Raw genomic sequence first — 19655 nt, forward strand, 5'->3', positions numbered from 1 at the left:
ATAGACATGGTCTGTGTTTAGTTAACTGTCATAATACATGAGTAGCGCTCACTCTCGCTTGTGAAGAGTCAATAGACCAGCAGACTACCTGGTAACATTACAGAGGTTGGATACTGGTGCAGACATTTAGGATTTCTTAATAATCTGGGTTTTTGGTCCAAATTCTAAAGATAGCTTTAAGACAAAAATGTAAAATTCCTGGTAACAATTAGATATTTTTTAATGCTGAGATAGGAAAAATGTTACTTGTATTTGTAACTATGCCCATGTTTTAGCTAAAGATAGCAGACAGCATAAAATCAGTTAATTTGTTTGTAAACAGTTTATCTACTTTGGGCCACAGTGGAAACATAATGGATTATACATTAATGAAAAAGTTTTTTGTGTACTGTCTTCATTTTGTATTAATAGATTGCACTAAATCTTACAGATTGCTTATTTAGTGTTCTTAAAATGCTTTTTATAACGTTTAAAACCAAGTCTCCTAATGCTCTGTAGCACAGATATCCCTACATTTTCTGGGAACAATATCAGAACAGAGAAGGTTTAAAATGTCAACATTTGGAAACTATTTATTGAACCTTTGCAACCAAAAGTGATCTGTTAAATACATACAGGTTTCTAGTCTTATTCCTTCTGCCTGGTCAGGGCAGAGCAGGATAATTTACACTCTGGAGAGGAGGAATGTTGCAAGACTCTTTAAGGCGCAGACATCTTTTGGCTTAATTTGACTGTAACAATAAAAAATAAAAAAAATATTTTAATGGAGTGAAATCATGATTACTAAGCAAAAGAGCCAGCTAAGAGCAAACTATTTGACCAGAATCCCAGTCCAGTTCTTCTAAGTACTGACAGTTATAAATTATACGATCCAAAAAAATATATTATAATAATAATAAAATAAAATAAAATAAGGGAGGGGGAGCAAGGAAGGCCGCAAGAACAATGGCAAATTACTTTGATTTTGATCTCACATAGGACTCACATCAACTCTTTAGGCAACAGTTTTGAAGGTCTGCAATATTAAGTTGGTTTGGTGGATCAGCCTATTGGCACTGATGAAAACGTTTATTGCCCTATGAGCAGGAGAGAAAATAAACATTATCAAAAATTCTGTTTTAAACACACACTGCTATATCAAACTGCAAGATTCCCATTTCACTTGGCTACCAAAAATCACCCTCATTCTCTACTTACTTCCCATCTTTGAAGTATGTTTTCAGTGTGTCACTGAAGCTTTTTGAGTACTTCACAAACTCTTTCTTTTGATGTTCAAGTGCCTGTAAACAAATCGTTTGTTAGCCATATCCTAAATGACAAATCTAAGCTCTAGAACAAAATGATAAGATAAGATAAATACAGGAAGGTTTGTGTGTCTCACTCTGCGGTTCTGATATTGGTATTTCTTAAACACAATGTTGACTGTGTCTAGTAGTTCCTTTATGGCGCTGGCTATGTCTCTGTGGAAATCATTAAGAGAAACATGTCTTGATTCATCCAAAACAAAAATGTTTACATAGGAGGTCCAGGTGAGACAAACAATTTCACTACCAATTAATGGGCTCTGGAATAAGAGTGTACTTATGCCATGATTAACATAGAAATAAATTGTTACAATCTGTCCTCTGCTTTGCCATCTGTGAACAAGAGCAACAGTAAATACAGTCTTATACTCTCAAAGCATCTCTCAAACTTGGTACCATATCCTTTTATGGATACTGTAATCAAATAGAACACTTCCTGATTTGTAAAAAAAGCAGTTATTACACATAGCAGATAGCATCATGGTTAGTGAGTTATCAATAGCAGTATTCAAATAAAAGGGCAGCATCTGTGCCCACAATTTGAGCGCATAATTTGAGGTGTCTGTGCTCACTTTATGGTCTGAAGGAAGCGCACTCTGTCATTGATCTCATCTGGGATTTTGCTTAGGATCTGTTTAAGAGCCCTGGCTCTGTCGTTCAAGTCCTGGAACTCCTGCTCTCGTCTTTCAATCATATACTCTAAAAAACATGAAAGGTGAAAGGTTTTCAGAAATAGCAAATATTAAATGGTGGATAATACTGGTGGGTTAAATACTAGAGATGGAAGGACTGGTCAATTATGTATCGGTATCGGCCGATTTTTTATCAAAATATGAGATCTGTGGTTGGCCGATATTTCTACAATTTATCTGATCAATAGTGTTAAACAAATGAGTCTAATTTCTGGTATTTCCAGCTAGCGTTTCATCCAGGAACAGGAGCCCTCCGTGAAACCTTCTCTGGCCAGGTGCCTGAACTGCTAGATGGAAAAAGTAAAAGGTTTATAATGTTTACTGCATGTGCTGATGGAAAACTAGACATCTGTCTTGCAATTTATTTTGTTTTTTTTTACCATATGTGACAGACTCAGCAAACATTGCTAGCATGGGTAACTAGCACAAAACAAAAAACCAAGAAAACCGTGCAGACCACATTTGACTGGTACAAAAAAGCTAAACGAATCACAACCATAGTGATTGAATTTATAGATAAAATAAATATAACCAGCCCTTCTCAGTTGGAGAAGACGTGGGACTCTACAGCTTCTATGCCACATCTGGAAATACTTTTCAGATGCCACTCTTCCCAAGCTATGTGAAGCGGTTTACACCCACATAGGTCAACTTCTGAAAAATTAAGTAATGGTCTATATAAATAAAATATATAAATAAAAATAATGGTCTAGATATTGGTGATTACTGTGAATTATTTACATTTACATTTATGGCATTTGGCAGACGCCCTTATCCAGAGCGACTTACATTTTCATCTCATTTTTGTAAATACAAGCGAACTATTGAGGGTTAGGTGCCTTGCTCAGGGGCACCTCAGTCATAGCCTCAGGTCTGGGGATCGAACCCGGGACCCTCTGGTCACAAGACCAGTTCCCTAACCACCAGGCTATGACTGCCTAATAATAATAATAATAATAATATATATATATATATATATATATATATATATATATATATATATATATATATATATATATATATATATATATAATTTATATATATAATATATAAATTATATTTTAAAATATTAATCTATGCTGTTTCAGATGAGTTCATAAAAAATGTAATAGACCAGTTTAGCCATGTTTCATGTCTTGCTTGCACTAAAAATTGCATGTATCCCCGATATGGCATATAGCCCCTCCCCCAGTGCTATTGCACTGAAAGACTGAAAGGTGATCATACAATGTTACTTTTCTTTTGATGAGCAAGGGACCAAGACCTGTTAAGAAAGCTTTTTGAAGTTTACACAATATTTCAAAGGGTGACTGGATAATGACAATGACTGCTGTTATACCTTCAACATCATCCGCAGCCATGCGCAGTAGCGACTCTGTAAAGTTGATCTCAACATTCTTCTTCTCCAGGATCTTCATTATAATGTCCTGAGTAAGTCCTGGATTTTCCTTCTCTGCCTTATGAGAGCAAAGCAATAAAAATCTGTGATTTTAAAACAATAGTTCATTATATTGTGAGAAAGACATTACTAACTTTCATCACCTTATAAAGGTATCTTACTTTAATAAAGGCTGCACGCAGTGTCTGTGCTGCTGATAGGTTTATCCTCTCCAGCTGTAGCATTAAAACAAAATCACATACACTCATGCAAATCCAAAAATATTGTCATGTTAAAACACTGTTGTATATGCAAAGAGCTACAAGTGATCAATTAATTAATTGGTTAGCTGATTAATGTCATTTTGAGATAACCAGTGCTCACAAGGATGATAAAACAAATGACTATAGTTTCTGCACAGCATTAAATATCAGCCATTGCTTACTCTACTCTCTAGATATCATTATTGGCCATTACATATATAAAAAAGTCGACCAATAACAGCTATGATAATGCAATGCAAGCTTGTCAACAGGTTGGAGAATATGCTTTAAGCAACATGAAGTTGACAATGTATATTAATTACCTCATTGAAGACTGGGTACATGACTGCATATAATGTCATAGAGACCATTGAACTTGTCTCAGCTTCATTCTTCATCTCTTCCATTGTCATCCTCAATGGATGGCCCAACAAATGGGTGACCAGGCTAGAACTATGGTCCTCTCCTCACAGGACTGCTGTGGATCTTAGAGAAACAATGTTACTGATTCAGTGCAGTGTTCGTTTTTGTTTCATACACACTGAATATTAAAGTTTATTCAAACGAGCTAGCCATGTTAGCTTGACAACTTAATGTAGGCTATTATATAATAAACACCCGATTATAACGAAAACTACTTTTATAATTATCTAGTTAGTTATTAATACATACACGAAAATAACATCTCCAGACAGTCTCTCCCAGCGATAGTCCTACTCCAGCGCGGAACTACGCTCTTCTGCTAGCTACGTAGTTAAAAAAACCATTTGTGCATATAAAATTGGTGTTTTAAAGCAGTTCAAATAAGATCAGAAGTTAGTTACTCTGGAGCTATTACTGGAAAAACAACAACAGTATCCACTAAAAGACTCAGCTTTGCAAGGGGTCAAAACGCTAAAAAAAGGTTCTCAGATTATAAACTAGCTATTACCTAACTAGACTCACTAAAAGGCGCGATGGTCACGCTCGACCGGCAACAACACCTGGAGAAACCTCACACCTGTGGCACCTCGGAGGTGTCGCCAGCGCTGCTAGCAAGAGGTTTGACCCAAACAAAGTGATTGCCCGGTTATCCAGCAAATCAAAGCGCTCGGAAAACATAGCTAGCCTGCTGGTTTGCTATAAATTACAATACACAGAGTTTACTACAAAAAGAAAACACGAAGGGAGACAGACAGCTAGTGTAGTCCAGACCGCTAGTGTAGTCCAGACCGCTAGTGTAGTCCAGACCGCTAGTGTAGTCTAGACCGCTAGTGTAGTCCAGACCGCTAGTGTAGTCCAGACCGCTAGTGTAGTCTAGACCGCTAGTGTAGTCCAGACCGCTAGTGTAGTCCAGACCGCTAGTGTAGTCTAGACCGCTAGTGTAGTCCAGACCGCTAGTGTAGTCTAGACCGCTAGTGTAGTCCAGACCGCTAGTGTAGTCCAGACCGCTAGTGTAGTCTAGACCGCTAGTGTAGTCCAGACCGCTAGTGTAGTCTAGACCGCTAGTGTAGTCCAGACCGCTAGTGTAGTCTAGACCGCTAGTGTAGTCTAGACCGCCACAACAAAGACGAGGACGCGTCTTCACCCAGACTAACGCTGCTAGCCCTGACGGCTAGTGAGGGCAACATCAATAGCTAGCTAGTCCTATTATTGCAGGTAAATATGTAAAACAGCGAATATCGCAACATGTTTAATCAAATCACATTTTAATCAACATCGCACAATACCTTCTCACGTCTTTAGAAACAAAAACAAAAAAATAATGGCAATTGATGTGCTCTAACTGCCAAGCAAATAAAGCTAGCTTAGCTGTTTTCTCTTTAACTTCGGAAGGCGGAAGTTTTCTGTGAGCCGAGACTTTTCATGACGACTTCCTCCTTTGGACCAATCAGCTTTCACCATAACCTGCGCGTCCAGAGGGACTGGTGTAAGTATCATAACTAGTTATTATATTGGCTTCTTCCAGAGGTGGGGACTCGAGTCACATGACTTAGACTCGAGTCATTAATATTAAGACTTTTGACTTGACTTGAAAAAATATTCAGAGACTTAGACTTGACTTGGACTTTTACACCTATAACTTGGGACTTGAATTGGACTTGAACCTGTTTACTTGCAAATACTTGATATTTGAACCCCAAATCTAAATTTTAAAACGCATATTAATATTTATAAAGTGCGCCCCATTAATTTCATTTCCGTCCTTCTGACGCAGACCGGTCCTCTGCTTTTCCACACTCTGTACGGGTGTGTGTGTGTGTGTGTGTGTGTGTGTGTGTGTGTGTGTGTGTGTATGCAGGAGCTGCAGCACAACCAATCAAATGGGGGGGTCAGCGAACGTGAATTGTTACCGGGCGGGGTGTAAAATGGACACAAATTAAGTATTATATCGCGATCGATCGATTGCTGGTGGTTGGCGCCAGAGCAAACTAGTAACTCATTGAATCATAGATGTGGATCAGAGGTAAATAAACTAGATTTTTTTTTCGGCGTGAGAAATCGGATGTGTGGCGTGAGAGCGTCTGAAGACGGTCAAATGCGTGTGTCTCACGTTCAATCACGTTCTGTATCTGAACTCAGGTAAGAGAGCCTCTCTCTGTCACCATCATAATATCCAGTTCTATCTCAGCATGGATTGTGATTTTGAAATCGAGAAAAAAATATATTGACAAAAGTGGAGCGAGTTTTCAGCTATGGGGGCATCATTCTACGGCCTCATCGTGCACAAATGACATACAGACTTTTGGCCAGTTTGGTCTTTTGCAAATGCAATGCAGAATAGTTTACTGAAATGTCTAAAGTTGCAGATTCCTGTTAATTGTTCAGTTCTTATATTTGTTTGTCTTGTGTCACTCACACATGGACACACATGTTCTCTAAGAAACCAGATAAGAGAAGAGAGGGAAAAATGCCGTTATGGTTCTTTGTATTGTACTGTGAAAATATCAGCACTTTTTATTTGAACATGGAGTTCTGTACTATTCTACAGAATATTTATTTCTGGAAAATTGTAGTTTAAAGTATGAATATTTTTGCAGCTAAGTTTAAAAAATTGAACTGTGCAATAAAGAGGTGTAATTTTATACTTCGTGTTTTCAGTTGCACATGTTTTATCAAGATTTGAGGAGAATACAGATTTAAAAAAGAACACATGTCTATTATTTACATTTAAAATATACCTGCAACATTGGTAAAAAAAAAAAAAAGACTCGAAAGGACTTGAAATTCCAAGTTTCAGACTTGGGACTTGACTTGACGGTTGCCTGTCTTGAGTCGAGACTTGACTTGAGTTGACTGTCTTTGCTTGAGACTTGACTCGGGACTTGAGGATAAAGGCTTGGACTTACTTGAGACTTGCAAAACACTGACTTGGTCCCACCTCTGGCTTCTTCACACTACTACTTAATGGATGCTGCATACTACTCCCTGAAATCTGTGCACAGGTATACTTCAGAGTAGTAAAAGCTCCATAAACTCCTCTTCTGTAGTCTTTTTAACATGCCCTCGCTCAGTTCGCCTCGATGTTTCCTGTCCTGTATGGTTGATGAGCTTTCGGAGGGGCGAAGGAACGAGTTAAAACAAATGTCCCTTTTGGCAACACAATGTGTCAAAAAGCATTGCGACCTGACGCACTTTTAATTTAAACAGCAAAAACAGTGGCAGATAAAGCCATATATAAGTTAATAAATGTAAGCTGATTCAAAAAAAATTACAAAAAAATTAATTTAAATTAGTTTAATGGATGTTAAATTTAATTGGACATTAATTAGCTCAATAAACATTTAGAGCTGGTTATATAAACAACAACAACAAAAAAGTAATTTCTTTTAGAATCGTCCTTTAGACGTAGATCAAAACCATCAGGGTTCATAATTTGGATTATAAATTTGTTTAGCCCTCAGTGTTCCGTAGCTGGTACCAGGAGAACAGATTCACAACACACAGGTGTCAGGAAAAAGTTCTAGAGTTTAATAATAATACATGTAGAATACAGAATAAAGAAGAGGTGTCAACACAATTGGGAAAGAATAATAATCATTATGTATGATTCTCCTTATCAGGAGAGGTGGTACAGTAGACCAGTGGCGGCCCACTCAGTGCGGCCCGCAAATAGATCAATAATAATTTAATAATTAAAAGAAAAAAACCCGATAGAGCAGGACTTTTTTGTTCTTGTCACGTAGGGCTACGCCCCCCTCTCCCGTGTCGGTGTTGTTCCTTAACAGGTGTTCTGAAAATTTGTGCTACCCCTCGAGCTGTCCTACCTTGGGCTACTGCGCATGCGCATGCTAAGTTTACGTCACTGTCAGCGCACACCCGTAGCACAAAATTATAGACATATCTATCGATTCTTGCTACCGTGTCAAAATGTAGTACCGCAGTAGTAGCTGTACGTACGATCAATTTATAGGCTATATGACCTTATCCGAACGTGCTTCTACCATTAATACTGTATGTACGATCATTTTATAGGCTATATTTCCTAATATGAATGTGCTTGTACCATTAATATTGTAGGTATGATCATTTTATAGGCTATATTACCTTATCCAAACATGTTTCTACCATTAATACTGTACGTACGATCATTTTATGTGCTATATTACCTTATCAGAACGTGCGTCAAGCATTAATACTGTAGGTACGATCATTTTATGTGCTATATTACCTTATCAGAACGTGCGTCAAGCATTAATACTGTAGGTACGATCATTTTATAGGCTACATTACCTTATCCAAACATGATTCTACCATTAATACTGTAGGTACGATCATTTTATAGGCTACATTACCTTATCAGAACGTGCATACAGCATTAATACTGTAGGTATGATAATTTTATAGGCTACATTACCTTATCAGAACGTGCGTACAGCAATAATACTGTAGGTATGATAATTTTATAGGCTACATTACGTTATCAGAACGTGCGTACAGCATTAATACTGTAGGTATGATCATTTTATAGGCTACATTACCTTATTAGAACGTGCGTACAGCATTAATACTGTAGGTATGATCATTTTATAGGCTACATTACCTTATCAGAACGTGCGTACAGCATTAATACTGTAGGTATGATAATTTTATAGGCTACATTACCTTATCAGAACGTGCGTACAGCATTAATACTGTAGGTACGATCATTTATGTGCTATATTACCTTATCAGAATGTGCCTCAAGCATTAATACTGTAGGTACGATCATTTTATAGGCTACATTCAGAACGTGTGTACAGCATTAATACTGTAGGTATGATCATTTTATAGGCTATATTACCTTATCAGAACGTGCGTCCAGCATTAATACTGTAGGTACGATAATTTTATAGGCTGCATTACCTTATAAGAACGTGCGTCCAGCAATAAAAGTTAATTAAGTCATGTATTGATTACTGGAACTCTGTGCTTAAGGAATGTCTTAGAAACAGAATCAACAAATCAAACTAAAATTAAACTTCATATTGTAAATATTAAGCAAACAGACATCAGAATTGTTTTTAAATAAAATGTTTAATTAAAATATTCTAAATTTGACAACAAGAAAGACCATAAAAAATTTTTTAATTAAAAAGCACATTGTACATCCCTTTGTGCTGCCACAAGTGTAATGAGTCTAAATGAAGCTATATATTTTTCTATGAACATTTTTGGCAAAAATAAAATAACTGTTTTTTTTGTGGTCGTAATGTGCACAGTCAAAGTGTGCCCATCTATTGCACAGCTCACACTGCACCTGAAAATAAAATCACAAGTCATTATTGAAACAATGCACTGGAGCAAAACAAATTTAAATTATACATTATGATACACAGTTATTGCAAATTATTCTATAATAAAACTGAACATTAAAAATACTACAAAAATATACACTGCAGTCTTGTTCTCTCAGCGTTGGTCTGTTAAAATTTCTGTACTGCATTGGTAGTTGTACCATTTCTGTTATGTTCTTGTCGTCAGCATCACCTTCTAACATGGAGCAGATTATGCAGTAATCCACTGTATCCAATTGCCTATAAATAAAATTGCCTGGATAAATATATGTCATCAAGACCAGTACACTCATGTACCTATGAGAATAGCGGGTCTTTTTAAAACAGTGCGATGCATAACATTTTGCAGATATTGTTCTGCAGCTTCAGGTAATGTTTAAATCAAATATCAAAGTGGAAAAGTGGTGGTGGTGCCAGGTGGGAAATTTGTGGGACTTGCATGATGCAACCATGTGTAGGTGCTGGCCAAATTTATTTAGTAATCAGTCTCATAAAATTACCTACGAAATGGTGGGAGTTCAGACCGTGTTAAATTTACCCAAATTTTATATAAACTCATTTAACTAAGGTCGCCACTAATTGTGGTCAACTCCCGTAGCCCAAATTGTTTGATTAACAAACTATAAATCTGAAGGTTACAGTTCAAATAATAGTTCTGGCTTCAGGTTGTAACAGAGAAACAACGACTCAAACGACAGTATTTAATCATAAAAACATTTATTGATCACAAAGCATAATAATAAAAGCATAGCAAACAAAGGGGACAGGAGGGTAGGCTAGTGTGTGTGTGTGTGTGTGTGTGTGTAGGTATGCGTGTGTGTGTGTGGATGTGTATTCGAGTGCGCGCGGATGCGCGTGCGTGTATTCGAGTGCGCGCGGATGCGCGTGCGTGTATTCGAGTGCGCGCGGATGCGCGTGCGTGTGTACGTGCGTATGGGGGAGGAGATCTTTGAGACAAAGGGAAACTCGATGGCGCGAAACTTAAACCGAGTTCTCACTACAGCCACAAACAACGCAAATTTCCTCCAACTAAGACACGGTATCGTCGGTCACTATACAGCCCCAACGAGCGTATAGTAAGACACACGTTTAACAGTTATACGAAATAAAAGAATCAGTGTGAATAATCGAACAAGTTTAAACAGAATACCTATTTAAGCTTTGAACAGAATATCTCTTTAACTAGAGCTCCTGAGAATTCAGGATTCTGAGGACATCACCCCTCCTTCTTCTCCTTCTTGCCAGCAATTAGCAAAGCCAAACATCACCCTTTATTATGTTAATTCACAGAGCAAGACTGAGGCAGCAGCCTCACCCAGAAAGTCTCTGATCACAGAGATCACAGATCACAAACAAGCAGAAACACAAATGCTTCTATCAAATGCTTCTAACACAAATATAGATAGATAGATAGATAGATAGATAGATAGATAGATAGATAGATAGATAGATAGATAGAGGTAGTATAAGAAATGTACAAAGAGCAAGATTCAAGCCTGCTGTTTAGATCACAAACAAGCAGAAACACAAATGCTTCTATCAAATGCTTCTAACACAAATATAGATAGATAGATAGATAGATAGATAGATAGTATAAGAAATGTACAAAGAGCAAGATTCAAGCCTGCTGTTTAGATCACAAACAAGCAGAAACACAAATGCTTCTATCAAATGCTTCTAACACAAATATAGATAGATAGATAGATAGAGATAGATAGATAGATAGATAGATAGATAGATAGATAGATAGATAGATAGATAGAGGTAGTATAAGAAATGTACAAAGAGCAAGATTCAAGCCTGCTGTTTAGATCACAAACAAGCAGAAACACAAATGCTTCTATCAAATGCTTCTAACACAAATATAGATAGATAGATAGTATAAGAAATGTACAAAGAGCAAGATTCAAGCCTGCTGTTTAGATCACAAACAAGCAGAAACACAAATGCTTCTATCAAATGCTTCTAACACAAATATATATATATATAGATAGATAGATAGATAGATAGATAGATAGATAGAGAGCACATGAATTTGTTTTCCTGTCTTTTCCTCTCCTTTTCCAGCCTGCTGTTTAGATCACAACATTTATCAGTGATGCAGTGATGCAACGCGACCATGCTAATTTTCGCTAGCAATGATATGGGATTTCCTATATAACATTAGCATCAAGCTAATTGCGCCATATAATTTCTTAGCTTTTCAAACGCGAATTCAAACGCGGAAACAGAAAGTGTTTGATTACAACAAATATTATATAGTATAGTATATGAAATATACAAAGAGCAAGATTCAAACATTTTTATTTATTTTTATTGTTTGACGGGACTCATTAGAGAAACTGTCGTCTCTACGTGCGATTGAATTGTAACTTTTGAAACACGAGTCTACAAATTTTCTGCCGTTTGTTGTAGTATCGGTAACATATAGTCTGCTTGTAACTTCAACTTTTTCGTGAAGTATCACGTTTGGTGTTTTGGTCATATGAGCTTGGGGGTGAGCCAGCTTGTGCTTTGGCAGGCGTATGAGCTGGGGGTGAGCCGCTTCCACCGCATTACCAAGACAATGGGCGTTAATCCCTTCACAGCAGGGGAGTGGGCTACATGGACCCTACCAAGCCCTGTGAAATTTTTCGCTTCTCTAGGAGCTCTAGTGTTAAGCCTTAAACAGAGTACGGTTTAACATGAACGTGATTATAAACACCACTGCAAACAAGCGTTCACAAAGCATCGATCTAAGCACACAGAAAACAGTAAAACAAGATATTGTTCTAAGTCTGCCCAGATGCACAGTCTTACTTTGAGTTGTTCAGTCCGCGGCCCGCGCAGTAGGCCAGGTAGCCTCTTGAGGAGGACTCCTTCGTGCGCTTTCGTGAAGAAGGTTCCGCTGGATCGCGTTGCTCCGTCCAGGGGAAGCTGTGGTGGCCGTTCAATCGGCGGTCCCTTGATGGTCCGTTGCGTGGTGTCCCGGGGAAGTGGTCGCTGTCGACGTTAAGATGAACTCGCGGCGGTCCGGCCGTCGCGCGAATGTTCAAACAGTTCTTAATCGTCGGCTAGCTGAAGCGATTGGTTTTAGCGAACTCCGCAAAAGAAATAAAAGTAGCGAACTAGTTACTTCTTGCGTCGCGTGCTGCACAGGGTTCGAGTGCAGAACCAATACCGCTTTGTTCCCGAAGGTGTGCGCGCTCTTCGTATCTAGGTAGTGTGACGGGCAGGTGTGAGCAACTAAAAGGAAGCGATCACGCCAAGTCTCAGGGAAAGAGGATGGTTTAATAGAAAGTGTGCAAACCAAAAACCCGTGCATTGTTCCAAATGAAGGAAATAATAACCAGCAGTCAACTGGTACAAAGACAAGACGTATATAGACGAACAAACGACCCTCAGGTGAGACGGATCACGGGTCCCGCCCACCTGAAGGACGAACATCACGTGACAAAAAACAGGACCGCTGCCGCTGTAACCGGGGGCGACCGGTAGGGGGCCCCCCAACAACGTGACAGACCCCCCCACCAAAGCCGCACTCCCCTCCGGATGTGCGGCTTACAGCGGCAGCACACAAAACACAACAAAGGGGCGGGAGGGCGGGGACAAGACAGGGACCCGTTCCCTGCCGTCCTGAGCTGAAACACAAAACACATAAGCTCCTCGTCACAGGACGCAGACCAGGCAGGGACCCGTTCCCTGCAGTCTTGGAGCTGAAAACATAAAACAGACATACAGGTTAGCTCGCCTCCTGGGCGGGACCCTGGACCGACTGGGCCGTCAACAAGACGATAACCACGCCCCGGTCGGTCACAGGGCCCTCGCGCCCTAACCGGCCTTAGGCCGCTTAAGCCCCACCGCTGAGTGCGGACCGGGAGCACATGGCCCAACCAACGTCATAGGTGTGGATGTGTGCAGGCCGCCACACTGGGGTGCGGCCACGGCTTCTTCCGACCACCTCCCGAACCTACCTCCTCGCTCGGAGCTGACCCCTGCCCTTTCGCTAGGGGTCACCCCAGACTCCTGGGGAGTGAACCCCTCCCCGGGGCCCCTCATCTCAAGGTGGACTCCTCCACCAAACCCAGGAGCGCCAGAGACCAGGGCCCTGGCAATCCGCAACAGGGACACGCTGGTCACCCCGAGCTCGAAGGAGAGGGTCTCCTCCTGGAGACCCCACTAGGTCCGGGAGTACCGCAGTCCACCACCAGGAGCGACCTGCAACACATCACACACACACACGCACACAGACAGACAACACAACACAAAACGCGCACTGCTCCGACCACTGACCCCCCTTTTACACAGGGGGGAAGGGACCCTTCTTGGCCTGAGGAGACACCCTGTCCTTACACCCCAGGCGTCCTCCGCCTACAAAGGGGTACAGGGGCTCCTCTTTGCTCAGGGGTCCCTCCCAACCGGTCAGGTCTCCTGATGGAGCAGTGCCTTCTGAGCCACATGTCGTGGCTCAGGAACCCCATAGCTCCCCCCCAAAAACATATTTAGGGGGGGCCCCTCTGGGGAATAACAAAACAAAAACACAGACACAACATACAACACACGCACCCAGGATGCCCTCCGTGCCACATCCAGTGGCACGGGACCTCTAATGGGCCCCTCCCCACACACAGTGAAGAGGGGTGCAAGAGAGGAATTACATAAAACAAAGCACGCTACACTCTAGGACAAAACGAACACGCAAAGACAGAACACAAACAAACGGACAGGACCCACCGATGCGCGCGCTCTGCGGAGCGTGACGCGCCCACTCCAGCTCTCTCTCTCTCACCGTTTTCCCAACGGGATCCGCAGATCTTTGGAGAGAGAGAGAGAGCTATACGCGAGCGGCTTGCGCGTCACGCCCACAGCGACGCGTCTCTCGGGCTCGCAGTCGCTCACCCCCGTCACCACGGGATATCGGGTGAGCGAGGCGAAAGGCACCGAGAGACCCTCGCGTCTAACGCGGTCTAGCGTGCGGCACGCACCGGTGGACCCGACTACATACACACACGAACACCACCAGCGAAACACACACCACGGCACACTCACACACTCGCTCACGTCCGCGTCGTTATTAAAACAAAACACTACAACGTACATACACACACACACAGACGATAACGGACAACGGACGTGCGCAATGTGAGGCACCGGTAGTTTCGCTGGGCAAGAGCGGAGTCTACCGGTCCCCAGCTCTAGTCACCGCCGTGTAATTTACGGGTTTAAACACAAACAACATTTAAACACGGCGGGACGAGTGGGGACAGACTCAACACTCTCTCAGACAATACTCGACAAACACACAGCACGTAGACAAACACTTACCACGAGACATGACCACGAACGAAGGAGAAAGTAAAGGAGACTGGCGGCTTCCGAAAGGTGGCTGGTTATTCTGTGTCGGGCAGGTGTGAGCAACTAAAAGGAAGCGATCACGCCAAGTCTCAGGGAAAGAGGATGGTTTAATAGAAAGTGTGCAAACCAAAAACCCGTGCATTGTTCCAAATGAAGGAAATAATAACCAGCAGTCAACTGGTACAAAGACAAGACGTATATAGACGAACAAACGACCCTCAGGTGAGACGGATCACGGGTCCCGCCCACCTGAAGGACGAACATCACGTGACAAAAAACAGGACCGCTGCCGCTGTAACCGGGGGCGACCGGTAGGGGGCCCCCCCACAACGTGACAGGTAGCTACTTTGATGCAGCCAGGTAGAGAGAACGAACAAAGGGGGATCCCCCCTTTTAAAGGGGATTCGTCTGATGACGTAGTTCCACATCCGTCCTGACGTGGGCCATGCACCTAGGGGGAGCACCCCCCTTCCTTTGTCTGTGGAGGCATGGTACCTACACATGTCAACATGGACCACCGTCTCAATGTCTAATCTTCCTAATGAAGTTTTTAATAAATCACTCAGCAACAGTAAATGCAGTAAAAAACAGTAAATGGAATTACTATAAAATTCACCTCGACATACAAGCAAAGAACATGCTATCTCCATGCGTGCACTCTTCAAAGAACATGCTATCTCCATGCGTGCACTCTTCATAGCTACTTGTGTCATCTGCAGTTTGCTGATGTCTCCTGTCAAAAGGAAAGATTCTGCAAACTGAATGAAAAATAATATATATTAAAACACTTGATGAATTTATCAAGTTAGTAAAACCGTAATCAGTTATGATTATAATGTACTGAAATCCATCAGTCGTTCTGGGTAAGGGCCCAGTAAGGTCCATCCCAATGAGCTCCCAAACAGCAGACACCTACCAATATATAAAAAATATATATACATTTCATGTATTTCTACTGACAAAGCTTTTCTGCACATTAGTGAATGCACTTACCTTGATACACTGCAGTGGTTGTGCAACAGTCAGTGGTTTCCCCACTTTCTGACATCTGTCACATTCCAAGACCTAAAGACATACATTTGTTAAGATATTATGACACTTTCTATTAATTATAAAATAAAATAACCACAAAAACCATACCCAATTTTGGACATCAACCGTCATGCCTGACCAGTTAAACCTGGCACACATGGCATCCCGTGTCTTCATGATCCCCGACTGGCAACCCATTGGGGAGGAGTGAAACTCCCTAAACAAAACCCTAGCCTCCTCCATTGTTTTAATGGCCTTTCTGCTGCCTTCAAACAAGAGGTCTCCTTCTAAAATGTAAAAGAAACCACACAAAGATTCATAGTATAAGCATATTTTGATATGGTAATATAGTCTGTAAAATATAAGGTAATATAGTCTGTCCTACCTACAGTGTTAGTGCTGGAAGCACATTGTTATAAGGTTAACAGTCTATGAAACTAACCTACCTACAATATTAATGCTGGAAACATTTTCGGACTAACATATGATATAACTTTACTGACCTTTAATTTAAAACTTGGAGGCATATCTTCGGAGGTTTTGCCTCTGTGATTTATTAAAGGTCTTTGGGTATGATCCCTTTAGCAGAAACTGGTGCATGGTGTCCCACTTTTCCTCCATTGTACATAACTGAGCGTTGTAGAAATGACAGCGCAAACGTCATGAACGTTACATGGTTATTTACTTGTATTTAAGAAAATTGCTTCAGAAAATTGCTTCAATATAAAATAGCCAATTTAATAAATGAGGGAGCGAGACTCTGGTAAGTTTAATCGCTGTGATGAGATGTTGTCTGCTGCAGTTCAGTTTAACTCTCTGAAATCACAGCGCAAACGAACCAGAGACAGGAATTCCGCTGGCACTGTGGGAACAAGGAAGTCTCGTCGGACACAGAGGAAAGTGCAGTCACTTTCAGTTTCGACTGGCTTTCGTGATGAGATTCCTATTGAGCGCGATGTGTCTGCCCGACAGGGTGAAAGTTACAGGGAGGAGCAACCTGTAGTGGAAGTTTGGAATGAGTGCACAGACGAGCGTTTGCTTAACCCTCGGTTGTCTCTCAATGGCAACTGCGAGCTTGAGGGAGGTGGAGCCGTGGCAGAGAGAGCAACCGTGAGGCTTATGTGTCTTTTTGTGTATTCTTCCAGGCTCACCCAGGACCCCGTGGATGAGGACCTCCCTCCTCTGATTCCGTCAGCCACTCCCCAATGGATCCCCAAGATTTTTTTGGGGGGGGAGTAGTGGCCACGTTGGCTTAGCGGCTCCGCCCCCGAGGACGTCGACTTGATGGCTCCGCCCCCCGAGGACATCGGCCAGGTAGCTCCACCCCCCGAGGACTTCAGTTTGGCGGTCCCGCCCCCCGAGCGCACTTCAGCGGCCTGTTTCCATGACACGGAAGTGGTCATCCATGTCTCCTGTTCCCGTGACCCGGAAGGGGTCTACCACGCCTCCTGTTCCTGTGACCCGGAAGGGGTCTACCACGCCTCCCGTTCCCGCAACCTGGAAGGGGTCTACCACACCTCTTGTTCCCGCGACTCGGAAGGGGTCAACCGCGTTTCCTGTTCCGGCGATCCGGAAGGGGTCGTTGCCTGTTCCCGCGACCCTGAGGGGGTCGTCGCCTGTTCCTGCGACCCTGAGGGGGTCGTCGCCTGTTCCTGCGACCCTGAGGGGGTCGTCGCCTGTTCCTGCGACCCTGAGGGGGTTGTCGTCTGCTCTCGCTGCCCGTCTGCCGGCCACACCTGCTCCTGCTGCCCGTCTGCCGGCCACGCCTGTTCCCTCAGAGACTGTGCTGCCCTCTAGTGGGCATGGACTCAATGTGTTTGCTCCTCCCCTTGGTTGTCCTGTCTCTCTGCCCATGTTCCCCTTGCTCGCCAGTCCTGTCCCTGGTTTTGTATTGGTTCCTGTCCCCGTGGTTGTGTCTGCCCGAGTCTGTGTGCCTGTTCCTATGTCAGTGTCTGGTGGTGTTGTCTCTGTTCCTGTCCCCATGTCTGTTCCCCAAGTGATCACTCACTTTGTTCCTGTTCCGGTCTCTGTTGTTCATAGCGTCTTTGCCTCAGTGTTTGCCTCTGTCCTGTTCCCTGGCCCCACTCCCGTGTTCCCGGTCCTGTCCTGCCCAGCTCTGCTCCTCTGCCTCGCCCTAGTCCTGTCCGGTCTCCCCTTGTCCCCAGTCCTGTTTGTACTGCCATGCCCCAGCCCAACGCCTGGCCAGTCTCCCTGTCTCCTGTCCCTGCCATGCCCCAGGTCCCATGTCCTGTCCCTCTGGTCTGTCCTGTGTCCACTGTCCCTGTTGCTCGCCGTGCCCCATGGTTCCCTGTCTTGTCGTAGTGCCTTGTCTCCCTTGGTCTGGTCCCTTGTCCTGTTTGCCTTTTGCATGCCCCAGAGTGGCACAAATTGAGGGGGGGTTCTGTCACGTAGGGCTATGCCCTCTCCCCTAGCTGTCACTCTGGTTTCCTCTGTTCCTCATGTCTGTGTTGTTCCCTGCTCCTTGATCCCGCCCAGCTTGTCTGTTGCCCTGGTTTCCACTGTTTGCCACGCCCGTGTTATAATCATCTTCACCTGTGTCTGGTTTAGTCCCATGTATGTAGTCCCATGTTCTTGTATTTCCCATGTCTGTATCGGTTGTTTTGTTTCAATGTCTCATTTGATACTCGTGCCTTTTGCTATCCCGTTGCGTTGTCTAGTTGTAAGTATTGTTTCCCTTAGCTTGTATATCTGCCTATTTTGTGTTTCCCCGTCGTACTTAGTTCCCTGTCTGAGTATGCCTGTTTATATTTCATGTTCTGATTGCCTACCCGATATGACCCATGCCTGTTACAACGACTTTTGGAATTCCATTTAATAAATCTCACTCTCCTCAGTGTTTGTGTCCACCTCCCTGCTCTGCGTCACGCAGTTCGTTACAGGAATACTTCCAATTTAGTAGATCGCCATTTCCGCTCTAATTTACATGCTATTTGTTTTAAGTTTCGAGTTTGGTCAGTGTACCACGGAGCAAGCTTTTTGGATCTAGCCTTTTTATGTTTGAGGGTAGCTACTATATCTAGCGCTGATCTGCAGGTATTCTCTATGCAGTCGGTTAGACTATCTAACTCTCCTGGATCGGATGGTGAGTGGTCTAAAGCAGTTAAGTCAGGAAGGGTTTCAATAAACTGTGTTGAATTGGACTAAATAGTGATCAGAGATTGCTACGGTTTGTGGGAGTATATTTATTATGTCGATACCCAGCGTTAAGATTAAATCTAGGGTATGATTTCGATAATGTGTAGGTCCTACTACATTCAATGTAGAGTTCAATGTAGAAGTAAAAGCCCTTGTCAGTGGATCCTCTGCATTATCAAAATGTATGTTAAAGTCTCCTACCATTATTATTTTGTTACTACATACTGCTAAATTTGCTGCAAAATCAGTGAAATCGTTTAAGAAGTCTGAGTAAGGCCCTGGTGGTCGGTATACATTTGTCAGGGAAAATGCGCTTTTATTTATGGATGGACTAATTACATTAATAGACTGCATCTCAAATGAATTAGAGATATCTAAGTATTTCTGATGAATTTCTAAACAATTTCGATAGATTATACATATTCCTCCACCTCTGCCTGACAATCTAGGTCTATGTATATAGCTATATCCCACAGGAGTGGCTTCATTTAGTGTTAAATAATCACCAGATTGAATCCACATTTCTGTTAGACATAGAATATCAATTTTCTGGTTGGTTATAAGTTCATTCACAAAAACTGCTTTAGAGTTGAGTGATCGAATATTGATTAATCCAATTTTCAGTAGTAATAGGTTTTTTCTTATGATTTAATTTAACCCTGGGCACAAACACAGTCTCAATTCTGTGGGAAGTTGTGGATGATGAGCCTCCTGTGTTGGAAATGATGATGAGATGGCCG

The 19655-nt window shown here is 42.3% G+C and overlaps 2 protein-coding genes across 7 annotated transcripts; one reads left to right on the plus strand and one right to left on the minus strand.

Annotated features, from left to right (window-relative positions):
• Window positions 1-545: 545 nt before the first annotated feature.
• pdcd10b (programmed cell death 10b) lies at window positions 546-5517 on the minus strand. 5 transcript variants are annotated; one of them, XM_076984879.1, is made up of 10 exons: window positions 5347-5517; window positions 4310-4383; window positions 3961-4115; window positions 3557-3610; window positions 3336-3453; window positions 1877-2003; window positions 1361-1460; window positions 1198-1280; window positions 986-1076; window positions 546-731 (listed from the first exon to the last, which is right to left on the minus strand). In XM_076984879.1, the coding sequence occupies exons 3-9, from the start codon at window positions 4048-4050 to the stop codon at window positions 995-997; spliced, it is 654 nt and encodes a 217-aa protein (XP_076840994.1). In that variant the 5' UTR covers window positions 4051-4115; window positions 4310-4383; window positions 5347-5517; the 3' UTR covers window positions 546-731; window positions 986-994. The 5 variants fall into 5 exon arrangements, with proteins under 5 accessions (XP_076840994.1, XP_076840993.1, XP_076840995.1 ...); XM_076984878.1 differs by having other exon boundaries at window positions 3961-4123; window positions 5347-5516; XM_076984880.1 differs by lacking the exon at window positions 4310-4383.
• LOC143485433 (uncharacterized) lies at window positions 4892-18607 on the plus strand. Of its 2 annotated transcripts, XM_076984875.1 has the most exons (3): window positions 4892-5275; window positions 5453-5546; window positions 16905-18607. In XM_076984875.1, the coding sequence occupies exon 3, from the start codon at window positions 17044-17046 to the stop codon at window positions 17554-17556; it is 513 nt and encodes a 170-aa protein (XP_076840990.1). In that variant the 5' UTR covers window positions 4892-5275; window positions 5453-5546; window positions 16905-17043; the 3' UTR covers window positions 17557-18607. The 2 variants fall into 2 exon arrangements, with proteins under 2 accessions (XP_076840990.1, XP_076840989.1); XM_076984874.1 differs by lacking the exons at window positions 4892-5275; window positions 5453-5546 and adding an exon at window positions 5808-6199.
• The last annotated feature ends 1048 nt before the right edge of the window (window positions 18608-19655 follow it).

Source organism: Brachyhypopomus gauderio, unplaced genomic scaffold, assembly GCF_052324685.1.
Source record: "Brachyhypopomus gauderio isolate BG-103 unplaced genomic scaffold, BGAUD_0.2 sc34, whole genome shotgun sequence".
Taxonomy (NCBI): Eukaryota; Metazoa; Chordata; class Actinopteri; order Gymnotiformes; family Hypopomidae; genus Brachyhypopomus; species Brachyhypopomus gauderio.